Below are 26,293 nucleotides of genomic sequence, written 5' to 3'. Positions count from 1 at the left end.
GTACTTTGTTGCTCCTCCTCTAGCTTTTATGACAGCCTAAATCCTTTGAGGCATGGACTTCACTAATGAAAAACAATATTCCCCATCAATCTGGTTCCAACTTTCTCGAATAGCCATTGACAGATCCGCTTTGCAGGATGGAGCCTTATCATGGACCAGTTTTTAAAATTTCAACCATAAATTTTCAATTGGATTGCGATCCGGACAACTGTCATTGAGTTGATATGCCTTTTCTGAAGAAAAGATTTTAACAATCTTTTCTCTGTGACAAGATGCATTGTTGAAAAATTACTTGACCATCACCAAAGCCATTTTCTATGGATGGAATGAGAAAAGTGTCCAAAATTTCAATGTAAACCTGTGCATTGACTGTTGAGGTAATGATTGCCATCTGCCCTGGTCCTTTACCTGATACGCAACCCCATATCATAAATGAGTTGGGAAATGTGGATGTTTTCTTCAGGCAGTCATCTTTATATGAAGAGTTCAGATGCAAAAGCCTCTAAAAGCCACTTCGGTCAAAAAATGAGATAACGATACTGAGTGAATGCTCTCTGCATATAGTATACGTTCATAAAATACTTTCACTTCAAACCCAGTAAATCCCAGCCTCAGCCCATTCAGAAGTACCGGTACTTAGATAGAAACCTATACATAGAAGCCTGACAAAAATGCTTATTTTAAAGAAAAAACGTCAAACGCAGTGCATCTGAATTCTTCATATGTTTCATTATATTCACTTCTGTCAGACAAAAGTTCCAGCATCATCTCCTTGACCAATGCAGATTTGTGATTCATCACTGAATATCACTTTCATCCAATCATCCACACTCCATGATTGCTTCTCCTTAGCCCACTGTAACTTTGTTTTCTTTTGTTTTGGTGTTTGCTGCTGGTTTTCGTTTGGCTTTTCTATAGGTAAATCTAATTTTCGTTCAGACGGTTTCTTACAGTTCTGTCACAAACATTGACTCCTGTTTCCGCACATTTGTTTTGTTGTGCATTTTCTATTTTCAAGGCATATTGCTTTGAATTTTCTATCCTGACGCTTTGACATCTTCCTTGGTCTGCCTGTATGTTTTCCTTTTATAACCTTCCCATTTATATTATACTCGCACCAAATTTTGGACACAGTTGACTGGGAGCAACCAACTTCTTTGGCCACATTCCGTGTTGAAGGAGTTTTATAATCCTTTCCATTGTTTCAGTTGACAACTCTCTCTTGTTGGGGCCAAGTTTCCTTTCAATTAGCCAAGTCCAACAGCTTGTTAAGGTGTGCAAGAACTCTCTTTTAACTGCTGACTAATTAACATTTTTAGACTTGTCCTGGTATTAGTTTTAGAAATGGAAATTAAAAGATGATTCCAAACTTTTTTCCTCTACTTGATCTGGAAAAAGACATGCCATTAACATATAGAGTGTCAGTGACTTTTATTGAGGTATGTTTCACGAAGCCAGAATGTTAAGCTATTGAACAAAAAAAAATGTTGTGTCATATCTGTGATTTGTTTGTTTGCTGTAAAGTAAAAAAGCTAGGTGAACATCCTCTAAGTGTGGTGATTCCATAATTGTTTGTATATGTATACTCTTGTTACAATAAATCATACAACACTTTTTTGTGAAATTTTGGCTTGAAAAATGTCCTTGTGCTAACCTTCTTTAAATATACGTATGACAACTGGGTAGATATTTTGTGTCTAATGTAATTACATTTTGGTGTGGCATTTAGACCTGGTTTCACAGACAGGGCTTAGATTAAGCCAGGATTAGGCCTTAGTTCAATCAGGACTTTTAAGTAACTTTTATAAATGCCTTACTGGTGTGAATCTTGAGGCAAAACAGTGGCACTGACATATTTTAAGATATGCTTTCAGTTAAAACAGCTCAAACATTCTGAGTTCGGATGTTGCAGTAACACAGTCCCTGCTGTTCATCATCTACAGTTTATCTGAGAAAGAGAGTGGTTTGCCTGTCAACTCGGTGAATGTGTTTTCAGCCTGAGCTCTTTTGAGCACAGAGAATCCTTCGCTTGCTCCTCATTGAAATTCTAGGCTTTAAAGAGGGATTGTGCAGTCACTGTGTTGCAGTCGCAGTATTTTCCTTAAAAAAAGCTCTGTCCCAAGTCCATGTCAGGGGCTGCTGGATGTTCTGTGAGTGATATTGCAGTATTGGTCTGCCATTGAAGACCAGCCATGCTGTCTGCCGTGTGCTTCTGCACTATGAATACTAATGAGCATTTCATTGTAGACAGATGACAGGACAGAAGCCTTTGAATTAGGCTCATGCATGAATTAGAGTTTTTAAAGTCCCATAAAACAGTGCATTTGAACATTTTATAGAAAAGGCCTGCAAATCAATATGGCTTAAAGCTTAAAGGCATCCTATAATGCCCCTTTTTACAAGATGTAAAATAAGTCTCTGATGTCCCCAGAGTGTGTTTGTGAAGTTTTAACTCAAAATACCCCACAGATCATTTCTTATAGCATGTTAAAATTGTCATTTTTAGAGGGTGAGCAAATATGTACAATTTTTGTGTCCCTTTAAATGTAAATGAGCTGCTGCTCCCCGCCCCTTTTTTAGAAGAGGTCGGAGCTTCAAGAGCTGTGTTTGCAGCTCCGATTACTTCACACAGACACGCACTGAAAATGTCAGAAACTGTTCAGCAAACTCTTCCTCTTCTCAACATGGCCTTTGTTGCGTGTTCCTGGGGGCGGGGTTTATGTCAATTTTAGGGTTAGTGATGTCACTAACCCGTGAAGAAGCTGATTGTAGTCCCAACCAGCTGCTTGTAGTCCTTAAAAAGCGATTTCTGTAAAAGGAAATATCTCCTTTTGCTTTGAACTTTGAGCGTCGTAACTTTGCAGATGTTGTTTATGATCAAACAGCAACATTAAAAATGTAAATCATAATCACCCCCCTTTAAACATTCTTTAATTGACAGCTGGCTTTAGTTTGAGTTATAATGATGATGTGTGTTTGGTCTGCAGGGATCGAGCTATGTCTGCCGGACTGGCGTTTCTCCATGACCATGGTGGCGAACTTCATGCTGTTGGCAGGGCAGCTGCTCATGCCAGGACTGGCCGCCCTCTGTCAAGATTGGCAGATTCTGCAAGTTGTCATAATCTGCCCCCTCCTACTCATGCTGTCCTACATCTGGTGAGTACCGCTGACATGGCTGCTCGCCATTCTTAAAACCAACATTTGACTTCATCTATTTTAATTGTGTTTGACTTCTATGAGTTCACAATGAAAGTTTATAGCAAATATTGTAAGTGCGCTCAATACTGAAACGAGCACGTGTTTCCACACTTCATTAAGCAGCATAATCATTTTCAACGGCAAATACTGAGAAAAGTCTTAAGAAGCAAATTAGCGCATTAGAAGGATTATATAACACAAGGGTTCTTTAGTAGCCTGGAGAAATAAGTGCTGAAAACAGGGCTTTGCATCACAGTTTAAAATCTAAAATGTCTAAAAATAGAGTACTTCAAACAATAAACATTTTTCACAAAAAAAAGCAAAAAAAAATTATTTACCATGAACCATGATTCATTTTAAGAGCAAAACAGTCCAATAACAGGGGTTTTACTGAGGCATAATTGAACTGCTTACGAGATCTCAATAGGTCGTCCTCTGCTTAGAAACTTGCTAGCAGTATGCTAATTCATGCTAGTAACATTAAGTGACCAGATTTCTGAAATGGAAACTGGGGACATTTCCTATTTGAGTTTTTTTTAAAGTAATTTTTTAATTGTGTTGTTTATTATTAACATTAATAAGTACTATAATTTAGTTTGGTCTGGTTTTAATGCAATTCAACACACCCACAAAAAACATAAAAAATACACACACTGAAAACAGTTAATAGTAACCATTGTAAATAAAAAGCCGTTCAAAACAATATTATAACAAAATTTTGACCTTACAAAAACACAAATTAACATTTTAACATTTTATAATTGTATTTAATATTTTCATTTTCACAAGCTGTTTATACCCTATATAGAATTTTTTTTTTTTCTTAGTACTTGAAAATTGCTCTTATTATCCTTAATTGGGATTGTTATTTTGCATTTTAGGCTTATTTGAAGCAGAAAGTTTGTGTACTCTGCAAATGTATTTGTTGCAAGTGTAATTGTTTAGTTTTATATGTGTTATACAGTCATGGCCAAAAGTGTTGGCACCCCTGCTAAATATGATCAAAGATGGCTGTAAAAATAAATCTGCATTGTTTATCCTTTTGATCTATCATTCAAAAAATTTGCAAAAACCTAACCTTTCATTGAAGTAAAAGAATTGAAAGTGGGGGGAAACTCACATTACAAAATAAATGCTTTTCTCCAAAACACATTGGCCACAATTGTTTATGAGTAAAATATCTCTGAAGTATATTCCCATTAATATTTAATGAAATTGTCCAGCTATGACCTCTTGTTTTCACATGAGTATAAATATGAGGAAACATAAAGGCCAAATTCCCTTAATCATTAATCACAATGAGTAAAACCACAAAATATAGTTCTGATGTGCAGCAAAAGATTGTTGAGCTTCAGAAAATAGAAAGTGGCTGTAAGAAAATAGCAAGCATTGAAAATCCCCATTTCCACCATCAGGGCCATAATTAAGAAGTTCCAATCAACTAAAGATGTTATGAATCTGCCTGGAATAGGACGTGCGTCTATATTGTCCTAATGCACGATGAGGACGAGAGTTTCAGTGGCCAAAGACTCTCCAAGGATCACAGATGGAGAATTGCAGAGATTAGTTGAGTCTTGGGGTCAGAAAATCAAACAACCCCTTCATCACCACATGTTGTTTGGGAGAGATTCAAGAAAAATCCTCCTTGCTCATCGAAAAACAAAAATTCAGCATTTTCAGTTGTCAGACACGACTGGAAATTAAAACGGGACCTGGTTCTGTGGTCAGATGAAACTATAAAAAGAGCTTTTTAGCAGCAAACACACCAGAGGGGGTTGGTGCAAACAGGGATAAAAAGAACCCCATGCCCACGGTTAAAAATACAGCTTTAATGTTGTGGGCCTATGTTTTTGCTGGAGGTCCTGGACATCTTGTTCAGATACATGGTTTTATGGATTCTAGCAAATGCCAACAGATAAAAAATCAAAACCTGACGGCCTTTGCTAGAAACATTATAATGGGCCGTGGTTGAATCTTCCCTCAGGACAACGATCCAAAACAAACATCAAAATCAACAGAAAAATGTGTCACTGAACAAAATGAAGCTTCTGCCATAGTCGTCCCAGTCCCCTGATCTGAACTCTATAGAAAATGAGTGGGGTGAACTGAAGAGAAGAAGCTCCAACATCTGAAGGATCTGGAGAGATTTTTACGGAGGAAGTCCTCCAAATTTATCAGGCATTATAGAACAAAACTCAGAGCTGTTATCTTGGGAAAAGGAGGTTGCAAAAAGTATTTAATAAATGGGTGCCAATAATTTTGGCTGACGTGTTTTGGAGAAAAGCATTTTTTTTATAATGTGATTTACCCCCCACTTCCAAATCTTTTACTTCAATGAAAGGTTAGGTTTTTGCAGATTTTTTGAATTATAGATCAAAAGGATAAACAATGCAGATTTATTTTTACAGCCATCTTTGATCATATTTACAAGGGGTGCCAACACTTTTGGCCATGACTGTATACTGTATAGGTAAGATGTGTGGAAATTACGGTGTTGTGACTGTGGAACTTTTGGGGATGTTTAAAATTGTGCCAAACAATCCCGTACCCTGATGCAACCCTGTTATAAAAGCAACTAGCATTCAGTAATAATGTGTTTAGTCCAGATTAGATTAGGTCAGTGCCTGTAGTTTAATACGATGTGATCATAATAATATAGAAACGTTTATCCTACATTCTTCAGGATTTTTCCAGAATCTCTGCGCTGGCTGCTTGCGACTCAACAGTACAGTCGCTCCAAATGGATCGTGGAGCGTGTGGCCAAGAAGAACGGCATCAATCTAGAGCAGGACGCTGGGGAACTCTTGACAGGTACACAACCGAAGACTATACAGATGCTGGGCTGTGTTTATAGTGTGCGATAACTAACTGTTACAGCTTTAATATAATAACCATCTGTTTCAAGCTAAGATATACATTTGAACTAAGCAAAATAAGCAACTAAGCAAAAAATAATACATCACATTCATCGATCACAGGAAGTGGAGATGGAAAATCACCCAACAGTCATTGCGCACCGCATCACCGGTCAGAGCTAGAGAGTTATCCGTTCTGTATATGTATATTATATGTATTTTAAATTTGAAAGTAAAGTTATGCAAGCATGGCTGGGAGCTTTAGAGCAACTGCAACAATGACTAATTTAAGATATTTTTAGATTATTTTTGTCAAAATGGCTGAAAAATCACAAATACAATTACATGGAATATGATTAAATTGCTTTTCACTTTTGACCAATAGGTGACATTGTTACCAAATTGATGTTGTATGGTCAGTGTGAAGTGACAATGACGCATACAAAGTTGGGTGTCAATATGTCGAAGCCTTGCAGAGTTACAGCCTCACAATCAGCTTGGCATCAAATTTTCCATCAATATGCCATTACTCGAGAACGATTTGGTCAATCGAAAAGCTTTTAATAAGCTTCAGCCGGCATGGTCAGAGGATGATCTGAGCCAATTTTGGTGAAAATCGGACTAACGGTCTAGGAGGAGCTCAAATTGGCAGACAACAAGTTAGACCAAATATGGCATAATTGGAATAGGCTAAATTAATCAAAAGCTAAATTTTGACCTGGGGCTGGTTGCATAAACCGTTAAGTCTAGTCTTAGAAGTTAGACATCAATTTTTTTCTTTAAGACTGTTCATAACTTTTTTGAATCAGTTACATTTGATACGAAAAGTAAGACTGAATGCCCCTTGACTAACTGCTAGTGGGTCATACTAGACCTTAAGACACTGTCTTAACATAATGGCTTAGTTTATGCAACTGGCCCCAGAAGGTGGCGCTGTTCTGAACCTTTTTGAGTATGTTCAGGGCTTGGTCTTGATGACACATACCAAGTTTGGTAATGATGCGCTAATACGTAAATAAAATACAGCAATTAGTGACAAAATTCGAAATGGTCGACACCATTTTGAAAAAAGCCATTTTTCATTTCTCCTGACCAGTAGGTGGCGCTGTGCCAAAACGCTGCATGTAGCCTCAGGTCATGCTTGTAATGACGTGTACCAAGATAGGTCTCAATGTGCTAAAGTGTTGCGGAGATATAGCCTCACATCCAATTTGTCGTGCTCTTATCTCTAACCCTAACCACGCAAGTGGTTCTATGGGCTGCCATAGGCTCTAATGAGGTCAAAGGTGTATTTTTGTATAGTAATTTACAATGCCCTCAAACGTGGCTCAACCAATCAGAATCAAGGACCAGAACGTTCCTTTTTATTAAGACTTTTATAAGACTATTCCAGAAACAGGAAAATGAGTGGAAGGCCTTGTTTGCAATAAACAGCTATTATTCTAGACATCATTTTGGGAGGTTAAAAACGTACAGGGTAACATTGGGGGAATGGAGAATGCACTGATGAAAAGGCATTACTGTATTATAGCTAGAAAGATTTGAATGCATGTCTTGTCTTACTGGAGGGAACAGGTTTGTGCGGTTCTCAATGGTTCATACAGTTAATCACCTGTTAGTGTCATTATGTTGACCACCAAACTCGGCTCAGACCTTCAGACTTCCCTATCGTTTTATAATGCATTTAAATGTCCTAAAGATAGAATTCACCATTATTTATTCGCCTTGTTCAAAACCGGTATGGCTTTCTCCTGTGGAACACAAAACCGGTTTTGCTCACCGGAAAACTATCCGATTTCTGCATTGCACAAGCCCTCAGTGGCCGTCAGACAGGTGAATGTTGCTGACACAATCTAAAGTCAACATAGTAAGTTGTGCTTGTGCTGTGGCTGCTGACAGTGTAAACACTATCTGTGACTACTAACAGGAGCAAAAGTCAGCATTACGTCACAGTGTATCCTGTTTATTTCCTTGCATGCATGTTTATGGTCATATTTGCGAACGATTGATCCGTGCATATTTTTAGGGCTTTAAGTGCGTTGCGCTGAAAACCTATTGCAATTGTTAGAATTACAGAGGATCAGCATTCTCTCCTAAAAGTGATCGGGCAGACCAAACCGTAAGTCGTAGAGACTTGAAACTTTGAGGGTTGGTAGTAGAGCCCTGCATTTCTGCCCGACGTTTTTACGCCACTAGGGCTGGGCTTCGGGCCAATTTTCCCGTCATTCCTCAAATGCGGGCCGGGCTTTGGGCCTTTTTTAAGCTTCTCCTTTGTTTTATATTTTAGACATTAATTAATTAAAAGAAACAATGAGATGTGCTGCGCTGGTGGAAACAACATGAGACCATGATACTGCGACTAGATGGCTCACACAGTGTTTAGAGTCTACGGCTCTATGCAACACGCATCGCCGCAGTTAAGCAAGCCAACACGCAAACTGCCGCACGTGAAACTGAAAATAGGTCTTAGTCTTAGATTCTCAAAAACACAGTCATCTTCATTAAAACTAATGAGACTAAATGCCCTTACCAGTGCTTAGGTCGCTCGTTCTCATATTGCTGTCTTTGATGTTGAAATGAGCTGAATAAAATGCAGCTCATATCTGTTGCTTTCGTTGATGTGAACTCCATTAAATGTGCATATAGCGCGGGAATTGAAGATCAGATTTATATTCATTTTGCGGAGAGGTGTAAGGTAAGACAACCTGCATGTTTTTTTATTTTTATTAGTTTAGATTGTGGAGCCCGTTTCGTTTCAGAGCGCCGTTGCGACCAGCATCAGCCTCAGCTTGTCAAAAATGCCTTTTTACTGTGGTGGTGATATAAACGTGGTTAACTCACTGTCGGCCGCTGGCCGCTTGGTCGTCACTTTAAAAACCGGAAACTTTAATTTAACAAAAAATTGTCTAAATTAACTTAATAAAGAAACAAAACGAAATATAACTAGGGGAGCGCGGGGCACAACCTAACGCAGGGTTAGTTGTAACACGCAGGTTTTAACCCTTTCCACACATGCCAGAATGACGAAACTTAGTGTATTTACTAGTTGCCATATCAACATTATTAAGAGAAAAAATAGCGCCAAAATTAAAAAATCTCTGGAAGATATTACTGAACATTTATTTAACCATAGCAAAAGTAAATTTCTTACTTAAAGGTCCCATGGCATGGCATTTTTCTATTATTTTATAATGTTTCCTGAGGTGTACTTATATTGTTAGTATGATTTTTACATCATAAAATATCATAATTTAGAAATAAAAGGCATTTTTTTCAATACTGATGTTTGCCCTGTGGCTGAATGCCCTGCTTCAAGAGGCGTGTCTGCTGTGAGACTTCAGTAAAAACGCCCACTGTTGTGATTGGCTGACATCTTTGCATTTGAAATGAGCGGAGGGGGCGTGGTTTAACGAGGTCTACGAGGCACGAGCTGCTGCCAGAGAGACGGATGGACCGGAGTTCACTTCACATCAGTTCTGTCAGTCTCAGTTCAGTGAACGGTTGTAGTTACAGCATATACTTCAGGTTATTAGTCTATTTCTAGTCGGAGGGACTGTCACTTATGTCAGAAAGTTAGTAACTTTAGTAAATTATGGATCAGCGCTGACTGGAGACGCGAACCATTTAGAACGATTCAGTCCGATTTGGTGAACTGATTCGGTTCACTAAAAAGAACCGGTTCAAAAGAAAGATCGTTCGCGAACCGGACATCACTAATGTACCAGAGACGGAGCTCAGCGATTGCTAACAAAGTTATTTATAGTAACTACTGAGTTATGAGAGCGCTGTCAGTCAGCGCGAGTTTATTGTGTTTGTATCTGAGAGTTCTGAATAAACACGAGTCCCAGTCACGCCGAGTCCTTCTTCATCATTACCAACTTTGTAACACATGCAAAGTACCATTACAGCTGTCGAGATGAACGAGTTACGAGTAAGTGTTGATAATAGCATTATTTTTAGATATGTTCCTATCATATGAAAAGCGTCAGTGACGCGCATTGAGTACACAGCACAAACAAAGACACAACAGCAGTAATCAAATGTAATCCAGTTTATTGTGGGGCTAGGCTGGCTAGCCCTGATATGCTCACGCTTACCCCCCTTCTGCTTTATCTCGTGCCGTGTTTGGCGCCTCCGCTGTGGGCCAGATGCAGTACTGGGGGTCGGGGATGTTGAAGGCCGACCGGCCAGTGCAGCCCGAGCTTGGGCGTGCGTGAGGTTTATCTCTAAAGATGTTACTCTGCTAATGTTGAGCAGAAACGACTGTATGCACATTTTAGAACAGATAGACGCAACGAGGACGTACAAAAACACTGACTCACAAGATAGAAAACACCGTTCTGTCGGGAGTGAGAGAAGCCGCAGTGTGTGCACGAATAATAAATAATTAGCTACACATCAGAAATCACTGACTACAAATCAGAAGGAACTGAAAAAAGACTTCTGTTTTCATTTGTACATCCAAACACTGAGAAACTGCCAGCGTTCACTCGTTCACAAGCAATGATCTCTCGCTTGCCAGATTCTCTGGGTGGAGGAAAGGGAGGTAACCGTTCCTGCTTGGACGTCAAACCAGGAGACTTCAGGATTGGCTAGTCTGGCCTGTAATTTTCTCAAAGGCAGAGAAAGACAGCCAGAACTTGGTTTTACACCGATCAACATTTCTATCCACTTGGGGACAATATTCAGGCTAGGGGAACTCATATTAATGTTGATAAACCTCATAAAATGAAAATTTCATACCATGGGACCTTTTAAGTTTAGTTTTCATCTCTGTTTTTGTGCTTATTTAAAATAAGACAAATCCTATATTATTGTAATCTTATATCTGTTATTTAACAGTTGAGATCATTCCTTAATGCTGATCTAACAGCAGAAGACACGAGCCGCGATTTAAATCCCAGTTGTGCAGGATGCACAGTTACAATGAGCCCCCATTAGAAATATGCCATTATATTCTATACTTTTATGAATTCTTTTGAGAAACCATGAGAAAACGGTGAATAATGACTGAGAGTCAATGTTTAGAAATTATTCATTATTATTATGTTTTTAACTATGCTGTTTAGCTGTATTTAGCAATGTGTTTGTCAAACTCAAAAATGAGTATATATTTAATGATTAAAAAATGTCATTATTTAATTTTAAAAAGTAAAAAATTGTATTTTGTTGACAAAATATTTTAGTTTGTCTTGGAACATTTTAAGCTGTCATTTGGTCATGTTACATTGTGCCCCTTACATGTTACAATGTACCCCACCTACGGGGCATGTTGTCACATTTCACTTCCATTCTTTCGGGGTAAATCAAGAAAAACGTATACACAGTATTAATGAAACAAAACCACATAATTGTACTAGTCATGTGTGCAATTAATGTGGGAAAAAATAGATATTCTGAACCCCAAGTGGATTTACACAAACTGAGAAAGTCAAAAAGCGTTAGGTTGTGCCCCGCTCTCCCCTACTTTGACATTAAAAACAAAACTGAACTATTTGAATGGCTGCAACAATGTGTAATAGGGAGGATTAAAAAAAAAAAAACACGGGCTCCAGTTGGACTCGGGCCGAGAATTTTGATAAGCTGTTGGACACGGGCCGGGCCTCAGCGTCTCAGGCCAGGGCCTAGATTTGAGGCCCGTGCAGGGCTCTAGATGGTAGTGTCTTCCCCATCTACAACATCACCAAGGCTTGTCCCAATCGGCCTGATGGTGGCGCTACAGTGATCAAAAGTACATAATGGCTCATAACTCCTAAACCATTGGATTGTCTTATATCATTGGAATCCTTCACTCTAAAAAAATGCTGGGTTGTTTTAACCCAAATTTCGGTCTATTATGGACAAACCTCAGCCGTTGGGTTACATTTTTGGATTACATTTTTTACCCAACAGTTGGGTTTGTCTATATTTTACCCAAATTAAGTTTAAAACAACCCAGCATTTTTTAGAGTGTTGGCTCAAGATGAACAAGGCACACGTCTAAGATTCGATTGTCGCCCTGGCAAAATTTTGGGGTATTTGTGATCTTTCTGAAAACCTACTTTGGCGAATTATTCCGAGGTTTTTTGCCCGATTGGAACAAAACCAGTGCAGAAAGATTCTCCAGGTCTGATTGTCAATAATTATTTTTAAAAAAGTAGACTTTTCTATTCATGTCTGCGACAGGATGCCAAAACTTTCAAATTGGGCGTGGCCACTTTTACTAAAACGGCTATCCCACTTGAAGGGAATGAGAATTTCACCAAACTTGGTACACCTATGTATGAGCTCGGACTGTGGTCCCCGTGAAAAAGGAAGCGGCGACTGGCCAGTTGGTGGCGCTATAGAATGAAAAAGCATGGAAACGGCTTAGAGGGCTGAGAGAAATTCAAAATAAATCGTCCACTAGGGGGCGCCTTCACGTTTTTAGTAATATAAAGTATAATACGTGATTTTTTCGCACATGCCCACGACATTCATACCAAAACCCTACTTTTGCAAATTAGCCCTAGGTTTTTGGCTCAACTTTGATAACTGTTAAAAAGCTTTTAAAACATATATTTACTTAGTAAATTGCCTGTATTGGTTGTAAATGGTCTTTTCCATTTATGATCTAGGTGGTTACAGGCTTCCTAAATGAAAAACAATACCTTTTTATGCATGTGCTTAAACGCCTTAAAGTGCTTTCTTCTGTGTAACACAAAACTGGTTTTGCTCACCGGAATACTATCCGGTTTCTGCATTGCACAAGCCCTCAGTGGCCGTCAGACAGGTGAATGTTGCTGACACAATCTAAAGTCAACATAGTAAGTTGTGCTTGTGCTGTGGCTGCTGACAATGTAAACACTATCTGTGACTACTAACAGGAGCAAAAGTCAGCATTACGTCACAGTGTATCCTGTTTATTTCCTTGCATGCATGTTTATGGTCATATTTGCGAACGATTGATCCGTGCATATTTTTAGGGCTTTAAGTGCGTTGCGCTGAAAACCTATTGCAATTGTTAGAATTACCGAGGATCAGCATTCTCTCCTAAAAGTGATCGGGCAGACCAAACCGTAAGTCGTAGAGACTTGAAACTCTAAGGGATGGTAGTGCCTTTCTCCATCTACAACATCACCAAGGCTTGTCTCAATCGCCTGATGGTGGCGCTGCAGTGATCAAAAGTACGTAATGGCTAAACCATTTGATTGTCTTATATCATTAGAATCCTTCACTATAAAAAAAATATGCTGGGTTGTTTTGGGTAGAATATGGACAAACCACAGTTGTTGGGTTAAATTTTTTTATAAATCTTTTTACCCAACAGTTGGGTTTGTCCATATTTGACCCAAATTTGGGTTAAAACAACCCAACATTTTTTAGAGTGTTGGTTCAAGATGAACAAAGCACACGTCTCAGATTCGATTGTCGCCCTGGCAAAACTTTCAGGTATTTTGGATCCTTCGGAAAACCTACTTTTGCAAACTAGTCCTAGGTTTAATAGAGGCGATCAGAAATTCACTGGGCCATGCAGCTATATATACTATATACTATATATATATATATATATATATATATATATATATATATATATATATATATATATATATATATATATATATATATATATATATATATATATATATATATATACTTTTTTTTTTGGACCTTAATATCTTTAACCAAAATCTCATTACCTGCTCTTCCTGTGATATGACTAACATCTCTACTGATGAAAAGAAGGCCGCACTGCAGCCGAGCCAGCTTCGTTCAGATGCTTACTTTTTGCAATTTTATAAAAAAGCGGAGATGGTTAAAAATCCCACTCAATGTCCTTTTTTTCTTGTTCCATTAGCGCTAGTAGTCTGCTGTAGTGAACTTCCGTTACATGTCTACTTTAGGACATTATGTCCTGTGATATACTGTATTTGAGTGTTGGCAGGTCGGAGGTTCATGTTTCACTGCATATGATTTCTCAAGTCAAGACAAATTGATTTGAATAGCACTTCACAATATACATTGTTTCAAAGCAGCTTTATAGAACATCATGATGTTCATGTCTATAATTATTAATATCTTCATGACTCAGAGTTGCATTTTGCAGATCAGAGCTGGGTGATAATAAAGTTTATATTTTGCGACGGTATAGGCAATAAAGAGTTATTTATAATATTATATATAACCTTGTACAAGTATATTGGATATATGCGGATAAAATTGGACATACTGTACTTTATATATTCAAATTTATATAGAGAGCTGTGCAATAATACATGATGTCTTTGCACACACACACACTAGAGCCATGCTGTTAAGCCTAAGTGTGTTTGATTGATGCATTAATGATCATCCTTCATTATATGCTATATTATGCACTGCTGCAATTTATATATAAACTCTTTCTCCTCCAGAATGTGAAGAAAACCAATTCCTTGACTAAATGGAATAGCAATATAATCCCTTTTGTTTAGTCATCCAGTGGCTGTAATAACAACCGTAGAGTGAATTGGCGACCTGTACCTTTAAAATGTGTATGTGTTTAAAGGCATTAGAATGTGGGATTTTGAACTAACCTCATGTTTTCCCTTCTTTTCTACATTTCAGAGCTAAACAAAGCCCTACCAAAGCCACCCAAGAAGACGTGCATTGTGAAAATGGTTGGCACGAGGAACCTGTGGAAGAATATAGTTGTGCTCTGTGTCAACTCGTAAGTTTCTTTATTAGGAACCAACCGGTGTCCATTTGCACATCTAGTCTAGTGTGAAATAGGATGATCAGGTGAAAAAATGAAAATACTGTCATCATTTACTCACTTTCATGTCCTTCCAAACCTGTAAGACTTTTGTTCATCTTCATAACACAAAATAAGATATTTTTGATGAAATCAGAGAGATTTCTGTGCCTCTATTGAAGGTCCAGGTAACCAAAACTTCCAAAAAGGTCATGAATCTGCTGTTAAATGAATACATATAAATCAAATGGTTTAATCCAAGTCTTATACAATCGCTTTATAGGATTGTATTCACATATTGTACATAGAGTGCATCACATTTGTGTAGCAAATTATCTCAAAAGGGAAAAATTACATTATGTTGTATTAACGTGTTATAATTAATTATAAATATTTGTATCAGCTAATCAAATTAAATTGATGTAGCTGAATTAATATTATAATCAATTAATCTATCAACAATCTATCTCAGAAAGGATATTTTTAGTGGCCTCAGAAAATTAACTCTTTCTTAGCTTGTAGCTATGATGTTAAAGGGACTTTGATTTAAAAGCAGGGACCAAAATCAAAACGTGTTAAATGTGCACAAAAGTTTTATTTGACTAAATCACAAACACATAACTAATCTAAACAAACACATACACACATACAACATGGGTAAAATGGTAAGTGTGCTCTAAATGTATTGTAGTGTCGATCAGTGTTTATATGTAAATAAAAGCCCAAATTAAATCTGTTCATCATGTTTATTATTCTCAAGACTTGGATTAAACAGCTTGATTCATATGGATTTACCTTTATGACCTTTTTGGATCTTCAATGGTACCCGGAAGGGATAGAAACCTCTCAGATATAATTAAAAGTATATCTTTCCATCTCTCAGACTGACAGGTTATGGCATACACCACTGCTTTGCGCGCAGCATGATGGACCAGGATGTCCAGACGACCATGTTCCATAACTTCTACGCCGACTACTACACCATGGGGGGCATCGCTGTGGCTTCATGCGTGGCCCTTTGCCCTGCGGTGGGCGTGATGGGCCGGCGCGGAGGACTCCTCCTGTTCATGATTATTACAGCCCTGGCGTCTCTCCTTCAGCTGGGCCTGCTAAACTGTGAGAGAATGCACACACACACACACCACAATCACCGCCCGATGATTGCAGTGAGGGCGACATTAATCCAATTATACATGGGAAACAATGACTACATTTACATGCACATGCAGAAAGCAACACTCTGAACCTTCAAGCAAACACAAACGCCATTTTCCTTATGCCATTTAAGAGATCAAGAGAGTTTCTGGCAGGGAAGGCGGCTCATGAGGCCTTATATAAGCTCCATTCTTACAGAGATCGTGCATGTGTGTTGAAAACACCAACAACTAAAGTAACCGAGCTTAAGCCGCTTTCGGCTGGAAGCCGCATTGTACCGGATAAGCAGGTTAAGAGTACATGATTAACACACACGTCTTAAGCAGTTTTCTCACTATTACTGGCTTTCTGTAGCCTGACAAGCCAGACCCACATCAAGATGTTGGGTCTGGAAACTCACAATGGACAGGGCTCAATCCGAGGGGCGGGATAAACGGTTGTCTTTCAAATTCCCTCTGCACCCAATTGGATAGCGCCATGAGCGCCACAACCAACCAGAGCAAAGAAGAAGGTGAAGCCGAGCTAACCTTAGTTGATAGACTTTCGCCGTATTCGGTAGGCAAAACTTTGAACATATCTTCTTTTCTTAAGAAGGACTTCAGTGCCGTTCTTTGTACTTTTCTCAAAGAAAAGCTGAACTCCAGAGTCTTCCAGAGTCGCGGCCAAAGCCAATTCAAAAGACAGCTGTTCGTCAGCTTCTTTGTTTACAAGTAGCACGCAGAACCTCCGCAACGTGACGTGCCGTCATTATGTTAAGCCCGACCACCGACTCTACACATGCTGTAATTGGCCTGACCAGAGTTTGGTTTTTCCAGCTCTCAGGTCTACCGAGAGTTGCTAGACTACACTCGCGGCAAAATTAATTTTCTGCCGCTAGGGTGCGTCTAGATTTCTAGGCTAGGCTTTCTGCTGTGCATGTAAACATTGTGAATCTATCACATACTACAGATTATTTGAAGCATACTATATTTTACGAGCTCAAATGAAAACCTAATGTATGTATACTTTCATTACTAGCCATGAGCTGCAAAGTTTCACAGTTTGACATTTGTTGTTGTTTTGTCCCCTCCATGTGCTCCGTCCATAATGAATGAAGTGTTGGGGAAGTACAGTGTTCAGCTGAATATTGGTAAAGTATTAACAATGCTATTTGTGCAGTTTTGCTCTATTATTCACATGATTTGTGCAATTCCTCCAATGTTAAACTATCACATATACAGAGCGATATAATAATAGAATAATATATTTTTTTAAATTATTATTAGAACTATACATTTTCTTTAAATATCTCCTAATTAAAACAATAATGCTAAATGTTAAATAACTTATTTTCTTATTTTCCAGACATACTTTATGTACAGAATTATGTCAGAATAATTATCCACAACCTCAAAATATTCCTACATACTTTATCTTTAAATGGCTTTATAAAAAAATATTTAAAAATATTTTGGTGTACATGTAAACATAGTCTGAAAAATATTTCCAGGTATATTGCAATGCAGAGGCATGATTAAAGTTCTCCAGAAAACAGTGTTTGTCAAAAAGGCCAGAATTTTTTTTTCAAAAAGTGAAATATACCACAGGTTTAAACTTGAAAGTATTTGCAAGGAAGCCTTCAAACATCAAAACAGATCAAAAACAGGTATCCTAGATATCCTTAAATGCATATTTGTTGAAAACACATAGTCATACATCATTCTTATATTAATTTGCATATGTGATGTTTCTTTTTGAGGAAAGAAAAAGAATAAATGACTCATCATCTTGTGTTCTTCTCTCTCGCTCCCCACAGAACGCACCGATATGCTGAAGAACAACTTCTCCGTGGCATTCTCCATGATTGGCATGTTCTCCTCCCACGCTGTCAGCAACCTAAGCATCTTTTTTTGTGCTGAAATCACCCCTACTGTTATTAGGTGAGCCTTTTGTGGGACAAAAATACATAAGGCTTGAGGTCTTTCTCGTTTAGACCTTCTTGGTTAGTAATAATCTGTATTACCCCCATTGATTTGTATGGGTATTTTATTCCAGTTATGTTAGATAACACGTAAATGTAAAATAAAATGTGTAAAATGTGATAAAAACCCTTTGATGTTTATGGTCCAGTGTTTTGATAATTGTCTGTTTGATTTCAATGGGACCTGTTGTACATTTTACACATGGCTGCTTTATCCACCTTATTTAGCAACGTTCCCAGCAATCTGTGTTTTCACTGTTATACGGTAGGGGGCGCTCTTACTCATCTTCTGAAAGAGTACAGAATCTTCGGATCAAAACAAGCAATAAAAGCATTGCTGACGCACATGTAAAATATAAAAAATCATCAAATATTAAACAACATATAAATCAAAACTGCGTAACGTTACTGAATGAAATGTCAAACCCATAAAGGGGGATTCCAGGCAATCAGAGGTCATGTTCACATTGACCACATAATGTCGCCACCACACAACAAGAGCATATTGTGTTTTTGTGTCAACTATGGCAAAAATAAAATAAAAACATCATAAAAATCGCTTTAAAACAGCAGACAAAAAAAAAACCCCAAGGTATATTACATAATATTACATAAAATTGAAGGGCCCTATCAAACACCCGGCACAATGTAACGCCAGACTCCATGACGCAAGTGTTTTTTGCTAGTTTCAGCCCGACGCAGTTATCATTTTCACATCCAGCGCCAAGCAGCATGACGAGCTGTTACACCAGAAACCAGACACATTCAATGTACAAATGACCACGCCCAATTTTGCATGAAAAATAAGGTGGATACACCCCTAATCTTGTCCTTTTGTTTGCCATACAGGGGCGGTGGGCTAGGCCTCGTGCTGGCCAGTGCTGGTTTCGGCATGCTGACTGCACCCATCATGGAGCTGCATAACCAGAAAGGTTATTTCCTGCACCATATAATTTTCGCCTGCTGCACTCTTATCTGCATCATTTGCATCCTGCTGCTACCAGAGACTAGAAATCAACCCCTACCAGAAATATTAGCAGATGCTGAAAGTTACACGCGCCAGCCGTTACTGCATACTCAAAAGCCAGGCGAGCAACGCCTTTTGCTGACCAAGTCTGACAGCCGCGAGTACACAAGGGTAGGGGACACGCCTCTCCACGAAGCGGCCGCCACTGCAATTTCCACTATGGACTCGACTGCCTCATCCGCCGATCTCACCATGCCCATGGATGCCCCTGTCCAGAAAGGGAAGGGTCCGATAGAGATATTCAGTTTGAAGACCTTGACTTCTTCCCAAGAGCAAGATGAACTCAAGCAAACCATTGAGGAGTATCCCAAAGCTGCCGAGGATCCACTCCTTGCCCCTATCCCAAACACCTCTACCCCGATCGCTATTAAGACGTCTAAAACAGAATCTCCTCCAGATGTTGTCCTGACTCTTCTGTCTTCTTCCACTGCGGACACCCCTTCAGTCAGCAATCATACCTTGGAGACCTCTCCCTTATCTACCAAGATCCAAACTCCTTCATTTATAGTTAAAGCTATTCCTCTTGCATTTGAGTCTCCCTTGCCAGTTGCTAACGATTGCAACATCCAAGTTGAAGTGGACTCTAAAGGTCCTGTGTTTGCCTCTTCTTCGCCACCGCTTGTCAGCGACTCTGGCGTCCACCTGACAGTGTCCTCCCCAGTAGACAATGCCGTTCCTCTCTGCGCAATGACCCTGTCTGATCTATCACCTACATCCACTGGACAATCACCCAATCAGTCTTTAAATCACATTCCTCCCTCTTCCTCAATAGACTCTCCTGTTAATCTAGCCCCTTCCCCAACACAGTTGTCATTATCACCAGTACTAGATCAAGTTAACGGCATCCCAGTTTCTTCACCCATAGATTCCGGCATTCCGTTGTTACAATTAGTTGCTCCACCTGCGATGAACTCCTTAGAATCTGGCCCACCTTCACCAGCTCTACTGGAATCTTTAGGTAATGGTACTACTCTTCATGCCACTGTGGATTCAACCACACCTCGTGCCGCAAGCACTGACTCTGTTACAGAATCTGGGCTCCCGCTCATGGCGGACTTGACCATTTCCTCGCCTATTGACTCAGGTATACCTACAGACGCTGACTTGAACATCACGGAAACCAGTGGGGAGACGTCTTCATGACGGACATATTGGCTCCACATGGCTTGATGGGCAGCCTTATTATTCTTACTGCTTATTATCAAGAAGCAGTTCTTGCCGTGGGAGGTCTCATTGTTAAAAGTATTGTTATTTTCCAGCAGCCATGACTCGAGAATGGCAAAGCAAGGAGACGGCATAAAAGGATTTGACTGAAAGGGAACGGCCATAAGCAAGTCAATGCTCGAAGGGTTTTTACTCTCCCTTGGTTTCCAAGCCTTCTTACTGTGGTGCCAGTATCTGCTTTTTGGGCAGCTAGATCCAAAATTCCATGTGTTATCATTGAGCTTCTATTATTAAAACACTAAGAACAATAGTGACAAGTTCTTGAGTTACTCTGGAATTCCACATAGTCTATGGTTAGGCTTACTCATAACTGCTTGTTTGGTAGTGATTAACATTTAGGATCAAATGTGATTTTCTGTAATTAATTGACTGGAATTGAGTTGCTATATTCAGGTGGGAATACAGCATCTGTGAGGTCCAGTATCAAAGGGAAAACCCAACAGTGTACGTTTAACGCTGGGAATGTTTTGCCGACGTGTCCTGAGGTGAAAGGCAAATACCTCTTTAAATTAGGTGTCAAATAAGCAGAAGTATATGTGATGAAACGTATGCATATTTTCAGACCCTGTTGTAAAATAGATACTACACAGAGACTGCTCAATGGTATACGTGTGTGGTATGTTTTATTAAGCTAATATGTTTTGGTTAAGCTAATCACTGATTCCGGTGGGGAAAAAATAATTTCGAGGATTACAGATGATACGTCATGGCTGTCTAAGCGACCCACGATACACTCGATCAAGTGTATGCAACAGACTTATTGTGAATGTGAAAAAGTTTTGTAATTTATGCTATTGTGGTACTGATGTACAGTGGTACTGACTGCTTTACTTAAACAAAAAAAAATAGGGTATGTTGTCTGTATCAATGAGTGTGCGCCCATTGGTATTTTGTTACCATGTCTGTGTAAATGTATGTGGCACTTTATCGTTCACAATGACAAAAAAAGGCATGTGAACATCTAAAATGAATGATTTCCAAGTGATGAGAACAAATATGATTTTTGAGGAATGTGTACAATTGTCATAATTCATTTGTGGTCACTTTATACTCGCAGCAATAATGTCTTTATGCCACCCATATGAGTTTAAACCATTTCAAATCTTTTATTTCTCTTTTTCAAATTGTTTTGTATCCTTAATCACAGTAAAGAGCATTAATATTAAATATTATTTTTTTAATGTCTGAAATTGTCCCCTTAAATGTTGTATCACAGGTGGGTGTGCTTATTCATGAGTTTGTCAACAGTTGGTCAAGGCTAAAACAATTAGAAGAAAATTTCATTAAGCAATATGGATCTAAATCTGTACTTGGCACAAAAACGTAACTTTGGATTACTTGGAAAGAATGATTCCCAATGATTGTGGGATATTTTTCATCAATCCAGCTAACGTTTAGTTTCTTTTTATATTCAATAAAAAGTATTATGGCCCTACAGTATAAAATTTTTAGTTTTTGATTATTTGTTACTTAAATGATGTCTTTTGTGTTTTGTTATTCCAAGGACAGGGGCATTTTCTTAAATATATTGGCCTCCTTATATCCAGTGACCTCCTTTAGCTTTTACTCCTGTATTCCTGTTTAACTATTCAGGATATCTTGTTACATTTGGTATGTCCACATTCTGACTGAGCATGCTACAACTCCAAAATCTCAAACGAAACATCACACCTTTCCATTTCCAATTTGATTTGTTTTGGCTTTGCATTGCCTCAAACAGTTTGGACAAATCTCAAAGAAAAAAAATCCCTACCATTCAGTCATTCAATGATTCAATGAACCTGACTTCCATGCCAAGAAACACTCAGTGTGCAAATCCTGAAGTGAACGCTTGGTCAGTGTATAAGTAACAAACCTCAATACATAAGAGAGCAATAGAGTTTTCCTCAATGCTTGTGCCATACATGTGTTATGTTGTACAATGTTATTCAGGTAGCTTCAAACATAAAACTTGCTGAGCAAGATTATTTTCAGAGTGTTGATTTGCCATGACAGTAGCTGATCTGAGAGAGAAAACTCGTCTGAAGACTTGACTCTACTGTCTGCTATAGTGCTACTTTAAACAGTGCATACTTGTGTTCTTAAATGAGTCAAGACGGTAGTTCAATACACAACGACACATGAAACTGAGCTTGTGTAGCTTGGAGAGAGTTGGCCCAACTCGCCTCTATTAAACCAAACTTAGCATTGAGTTCATCTGCTCCTCAGCTCATTATTTGACACTCCACTGGACATTGAGTTTTTCATTAGGGTCGAATATGATCACAAATAACTTTTTTCCTACATGCTACACTGCTCTAATTGAACAGGTCATAGTTCAAATCTAACACTATGAATACACTAAAGAAAGCTATATCCTCTCATAGTCGAGACCCATTACCATTACACACAACAATATCCTTTCGCTGCGTCCCAGTCTTTCGAAATATGTAGATTGTTCTTGTCGCCTAACGGCAGTAACATTTGTACTGGGCTGTCTGAAAACAAAACAGGGTTCACAATCAACCTGTCTAAATAGGTTCACCTTGGTCCATTTATGTACTTAGTAAAGATTACATTCCTTCGTGGCCTAGAGAAAGTAGGCCGCATTCAAAGGAGCCTTTGGATTGGGACAGCCTTTGTCATCGTGCCAAATTCGGCCTTCAAAGGATGCAGCCTCTGAATTGGGATTGACATGCTAGACTTGCGCGAATAGCATGTGGAGGTTGGCTGTCAATGGGAATAAATAGTGCAGTGTGTAATGCTAAATTGCTGAGGTACTGTGTACTTCACATTGGCATATATATATATATATAAATAGTGGTTGATCCGCCAATGTGAAGTAAACAGTTTATGTATACCTGATATAATATATATATATATATATATATATATATATATATATATATATATATATATATATATATATATATATATATATATATATATATATATATATATATATATATATATATACACCTCTTTTACAGTTAACCTCTTTCAGATTTTATAAGAACTAATTGTGGTAAAGCCAAAATATATTGGTAAGCATAACTTCCGCACACCAGATCTGTCAGCTGTGACTCAGCATGATCTACAAAACTGAATATTAGTATAGTCAATGCAAACTCTTCCAAATTCAAATTTGTGACCTCGTTGACAAGGGTATTTAATAAAGGTATTCCCTCAGAATGTATGCTCTGCTCCAAGAGCACTGGCAAGAGGATGAATGTCCAAAAAATTTATTGTTTGCGGTTTCATGTACATTTTTTAACATGCATTAATGCATTTGTATATAAAGTTGTATGTGTCGTAATATACTTTATTGAATAAAATATATTTGTGGAGATATTTATTGATTTACTGATGGATGTGTAAATATGTTGGCTGACAAAATAGTTTACAGAAGCCTGTTATAGAGTTTCCCTGTACACAAGGTTTCTCCCACCCAAAACAGCTGACAATGCCTCAGTATTTACTGCATTTCAATCAGTTTTGCATTTAAGTTTCAGTGGTAAAACGTATTGATTTACTGATACAGTGACATTATAATTTTAGTTATTTTAAAAACAAATGCAATGCTCTTGCGCAGAGGTGGGAATAAATACATGGAAATGTACTTAAAATAAAATAAAAAAAATACTGTGTGGAGAAAAAATATATACATTTACAACATTTTGAAAATACATGTTGAGTTGGTCATTCAGTGAAGTGTCAATACTACAGGGAGTGCAGAATTATTAGGCACGTTGATTTTCTGATCATATTTTTTTTCCAGGCACATTTGACCAATTCCAAACCACAGTAATCCTAATAACTACTATTGATTTAGTATTTAATAATGTATAAGTGATATATAATTGTTCATGAAGGCTGGAAATGAAAATCACCTTATATTCAGGTGTGCAGAATTATTAGGCATGTTTTCTTTTACAGATAAATTGAGCCAAAAAAGAGATTTAACTCAGACTGAAAAGTCAAAAAGTATTAAATGCCCATGAGAAGGATGCAATACTAATGCAATACTAGACATTGCAGTTAAGGCATGACCATTGGACAGTGAAATGCTCGTTGGGTCAGCAGGATCTGACAAAAACAGGTGGTGAAGAAAAGACACCTATTAACTGCAAAAGAATTAAGAATTAAGGTGAAGAATTAAGGGTGAAACCATCAGGAACCCTTTAGTCTCCAGCGCCACCATTTTCCAGAGCTGCAACCTACCTGGAGTCTCCAGAAGTGCAAGGTGTCAGGATCTCAGAGACTTCAGTTAGGTAAAGAATCCTAAAACATGACCCCCACTAGATAAGAATCATAAGCTGAAGTGTTGTAAAATACATGAAGAAGGTTTTTTTATAGGCTTTATAGGTTTTATAGGTTGAGAGTGACTCTTGAAGGACCAGCACCACATCCTCTAGTACCACTGTTTGAAGAATTCATCTTCCAGAATCTGGCAGTACGTTTTGGGAGTTCATTTTAGTCCATCCTGAAGTCCGTTTTGCAGAGATGGACTAAAAATGAACTCCCAAAACGTACTGCCAGACTCTGGAAGATGAATTCTTCAAACAGTGGTACTAGAGGATGTGGTGCTGGTCCTTCAAGAGTCACTCTCAACCTATCTGTCCATAAAGCCTATAAAAAAACCTTCTTCATGTATTTTACAACACTTCAGCTTGTGATTCTTATCTAGTGGGGGTCATTTTTTAGGATTCTTTACCTAACTGAAGTCTCTGAGATCCTGACACCTTGCACTTCTGGATACTCCAGGTAGGTTGCAGCTCTGGAAAATGGTGGCGCTGGAGACTAAAGGGTTCCTGATGGTTTCACCCTTAATTCTTCACCTTAATTCTTAATTCTTTTGCAGTTAATAGGTGTCTTTTCTTCACCACCTGTTTTTGTCAGATCCTGCTGACCCAACGAGCATTTCACTGTCCAATGGTCATGCCTTAACTGCAATGTCTAGTATTGCATTAGTATTGCATCCTTCTCATGGGCATTTAATACTTTTTGACTTTTCAGTCTGAGTTAAATCTCTTTTTTGGCTCAATTTATCTGTAAAAGAAAACATGCCTAATAATTCTGCACACCTGAATATAAGGTGATTTTCATTTCCAGCCTTCATGAACAATTATATATCACTTATACATTATTAAATACTAAATCAATAGTAGTTATTAGGATTACTGTGGTTTGGAATTGGTCAAATGTGCCTGGAAAAAAAATATGATCAGAAAATCAACGTGCCTAATAATTCTGCACTCCCTGTAGGCTGAAATCTGGATATATTCTGAATGCAATGAACATTTTGGTGTGCTGAGAAACGTATGTTTTCATTTCATCTATCGCTACCACCATACTCAAAAAGACAGGGTTTCTGACCAAGTTACACTGTAGACTTTACTTGTGGTGAACTAAATAAATCACATGTAAAACAGTGGGAACTTTTCCAGCTGTCTAGCAATAATATTATGGGTGATATGACCAAAATCATGATATAGTCTCTTCTTTTTTTTATTTTTTTTATAGAATGGTTGCTACGATACCAGTGGTAATTTTGGATACCAGTCACATTTCACTATTCTCATTACCAGTTTCGATACCACAGCAAAAACTAGGTCAACTAGTGTAAGGAAAGCATTCCCAAGCACACTGAAAAAAAGATTTTTACTGCTTGTTCAAATTGCTTAATTAAAATTAGCTAAAGCAACACAATTTTTATACATTTTGTCCTAACTTAATTTGATTGTGTTCAATCCACTTAAATATGAGTCAAATTGACGTTTACTTAATCCGTTTGTGTTGAGATTACATTAATGATTTGTGTTGCATTAACTGAAACTGGGCCGGGCTTGTTAATTCCTAGCATGCTTTGCATATGGCTAAATCAAGAGAAAGTAAATGTTGTTATTTTAAATGTAAAAGTGTTATTTTATGTATTTTTGAACAAGATGAGAAAGGGGAGAGACTTGATTTTGTTTAATATTCAATTATGTTGGAATTATTAGATCAATATAAATTACCATTGTGGAGAAGAGTGGAGCATTTGCTTAGGCTGTGGACTAATACAACTAATGTCAGCTTTACTGAAGGAGCTTTAATGCTTAGCATTTAAGATGCTAATGTGTGCTATTGCTAGCTAAAAGTTAGTCAACTAGCTAGTACAGTATTATAATTCGGTTGTGTAACATTAAAATATATGAAAATGA

The 26,293-nt window shown here is 38.1% G+C and overlaps 1 protein-coding gene across 3 annotated transcripts in view; it reads left to right on the top strand.

Annotated features, from left to right (window-relative positions):
* The window catches only part of LOC307128198 (solute carrier family 22 member 23), a 56,131-nt gene extending 34,805 nt beyond the window's left edge, over positions 1 to 21,326 (top strand). For all 3 annotated transcript variants that reach the window (XM_079819885.1, XM_079819886.1, XM_079819887.1), the window contains 7 exons: positions 2,988 to 3,156; positions 5,882 to 6,009; positions 14,619 to 14,721; positions 15,629 to 15,861; positions 16,997 to 17,029; positions 17,696 to 17,819; positions 18,710 to 21,326. In XM_079819885.1, coding sequence (XP_079676011.1) covers positions 2,988 to 3,156; positions 5,882 to 6,009; positions 14,619 to 14,721; positions 15,629 to 15,861; positions 16,997 to 17,029; positions 17,696 to 17,819; positions 18,710 to 20,030 — 2,111 coding nt within the window. In that variant the 3' untranslated portion in view covers positions 20,031 to 21,326. The remainder of the gene's footprint in view (positions 1 to 2,987; positions 3,157 to 5,881; positions 6,010 to 14,618; positions 14,722 to 15,628; positions 15,862 to 16,996; positions 17,030 to 17,695; positions 17,820 to 18,709) is intronic.
* Positions 21,327 to 26,293: the final 4,967 nt, after the last annotated feature.

The sequence above is a fragment of the Gobio gobio genome (assembly GCF_949357685.1).
Source record: "Gobio gobio genome assembly, chromosome: 6".
NCBI classification, from domain to species: Eukaryota; Metazoa; Chordata; class Actinopteri; order Cypriniformes; family Gobionidae; genus Gobio; species Gobio gobio.
This window is presented reverse-complemented; position numbering and strand designations above follow the sequence as displayed.